We start from the raw sequence: 1,703 nt of genomic DNA on the forward strand, positions 1-1,703 counted from the left end.
AAATGTGTGATTAATACTGATACAAAAAGTAAGACATGTTAGCTCATGCTAGCCTGTTGTTTACTTAAATAATCCAACTTCTTTCTATGATCTTTCTCTCAAATCCATCAGAATTACCTTTATTTGAAAGCTACATAATAATAAGAATTAGAAAAAATATTGTAGTTGTACTAGTTTTTATGAGATTCAGTAAAAACTATATACAGTATTTTTCTTGTTTACATGATTATGGTCTTTTCATTTGTCCTGATGTGCAAAAACAATTAAACATCATAAAATTCACAATAGATTTTTTTAAATTTTATAGTGTCACCTCTACTGACCATAAAGGTTCCTGAAAAGGCCTCGAAAAGGCCCACAACCCACTAGTTGATAATCGTAGTTGTAGCTTGTTTTGCGACTCTGAACACATTTTATTAGTGAGACAAGTAGCAGAATTGGCTCTTTCGATCATAAAGGTTGCAGACCCCTGTTCTAGATGCTCCTCTGTTGTATTTAGCCCAGTGAAGAAGTAAAATCTGTGCAGGTGAGCTACAGTAAGCAGCTAAAGCTAAATGATATTACCATTAGGAGATTATTCCTTAAAGAATAAACTATACACTTCTATTAAAAACGTTAATCGTGACCCGACCCCGGATAAGCGGAAGAAAACGGACGTACAGACATGTTTATCAGGCCATAATATGGCACATGTTGTTCAAAGCTTCAAATGAGGTAGTTAAGAGAAATAAAATGACATATTTTCAGATTAATTTTCATTTAAGGTTAAAAAGTCTTTATAATTTAGTCTACCTGCTCTGGCCATGAGCTCCCTATGTCAATACTGAAACAAAATAAAATCTTCCTTCTTATATTGTCTATGAATAAATGTTATTTAAACTAAACCCAACACAAAACTGGTTGTGTAACTTTGGTTTTTACCCCTAGGTGTACTATACCAAGAAGAAGAGGCGGGCCCAGCAGGTCCCTCCTGAGGACAGCAGCACGAAGAAGGAGAAAAAAGTTTACAACGATGGCTATGATGATGACAACTATGATTACATTGTGAAAAACGGAGAAAAGTGGCTGGACCGCTATGAAATAGATTCACTGATTGGGAAGGGCTCTTTTGGACAGGTGAGCTGGAAACTGTCTGAAAACGACTGCTGGTTTGTGTCTGATACTTCTTATAATTTTAAATGGATGCAACTATAGAAAGAAATGTGTGCCTTGGCAAAGCAGACAGTTTTCATATATGTTCTATATTGTTACATAATGATTTTAGAACTATAGAACCAGAAAATAGAATGAAGAGCTCTCCTTTGTATCAACCAGAGGTGTTCTGTTCATGAAGCAAAAACAAAAAGCTCTGTAGCTGCAAAGACATGAGAGAAATTCTTCTCCTCTCATCTCTCCTGAACCTCTTAGCCTTAAACAGACTAAAATCTAAAACCTCTGCTGCACAACTCATAAACCACCGTATACCAGCGGTTACTGTCACTGTCAGTAAACATTTTAAAAACAGAGGAGGAAAAAACTAGAGGTGTCCCGATACCGATACCAGTATCGGAATCGGATCCGACACCAGCATCAAGTACTCGTACTCGTACTCGTACTCGTAAAAGCCAGCCGATACTCTTAACCGATACCACTTTTGTCCCCTCCTGTGCTGCGCTGCACAAAGGGTAAACAACAATCCATACCAGGCGGGGGCGCTAATGCAC

At 37.3% G+C, this 1,703-nt stretch overlaps 1 protein-coding gene across 2 annotated transcripts in view; it reads left to right on the forward strand.

Annotated features, from left to right (window-relative positions):
* dyrk1b (dual-specificity tyrosine-(Y)-phosphorylation regulated kinase 1B) overlaps positions 1-1,703 on the forward strand; it is a 64,790-nt gene that overhangs the window by 43,512 nt on the left and 19,575 nt on the right. For both annotated transcript variants that reach the window (XM_014028918.1, XM_014028917.1), the window contains exon 4: positions 928-1,116. In XM_014028918.1, coding sequence (XP_013884372.1) covers positions 928-1,116 — 189 coding nt within the window. The remainder of the gene's footprint in view (positions 1-927; positions 1,117-1,703) is intronic.

This window comes from Austrofundulus limnaeus, unplaced genomic scaffold (genome assembly GCF_001266775.1).
Source record: "Austrofundulus limnaeus strain Quisiro unplaced genomic scaffold, Austrofundulus_limnaeus-1.0 Scaffold830, whole genome shotgun sequence".
Classification (NCBI taxonomy): domain Eukaryota; kingdom Metazoa; phylum Chordata; class Actinopteri; order Cyprinodontiformes; family Rivulidae; genus Austrofundulus; species Austrofundulus limnaeus.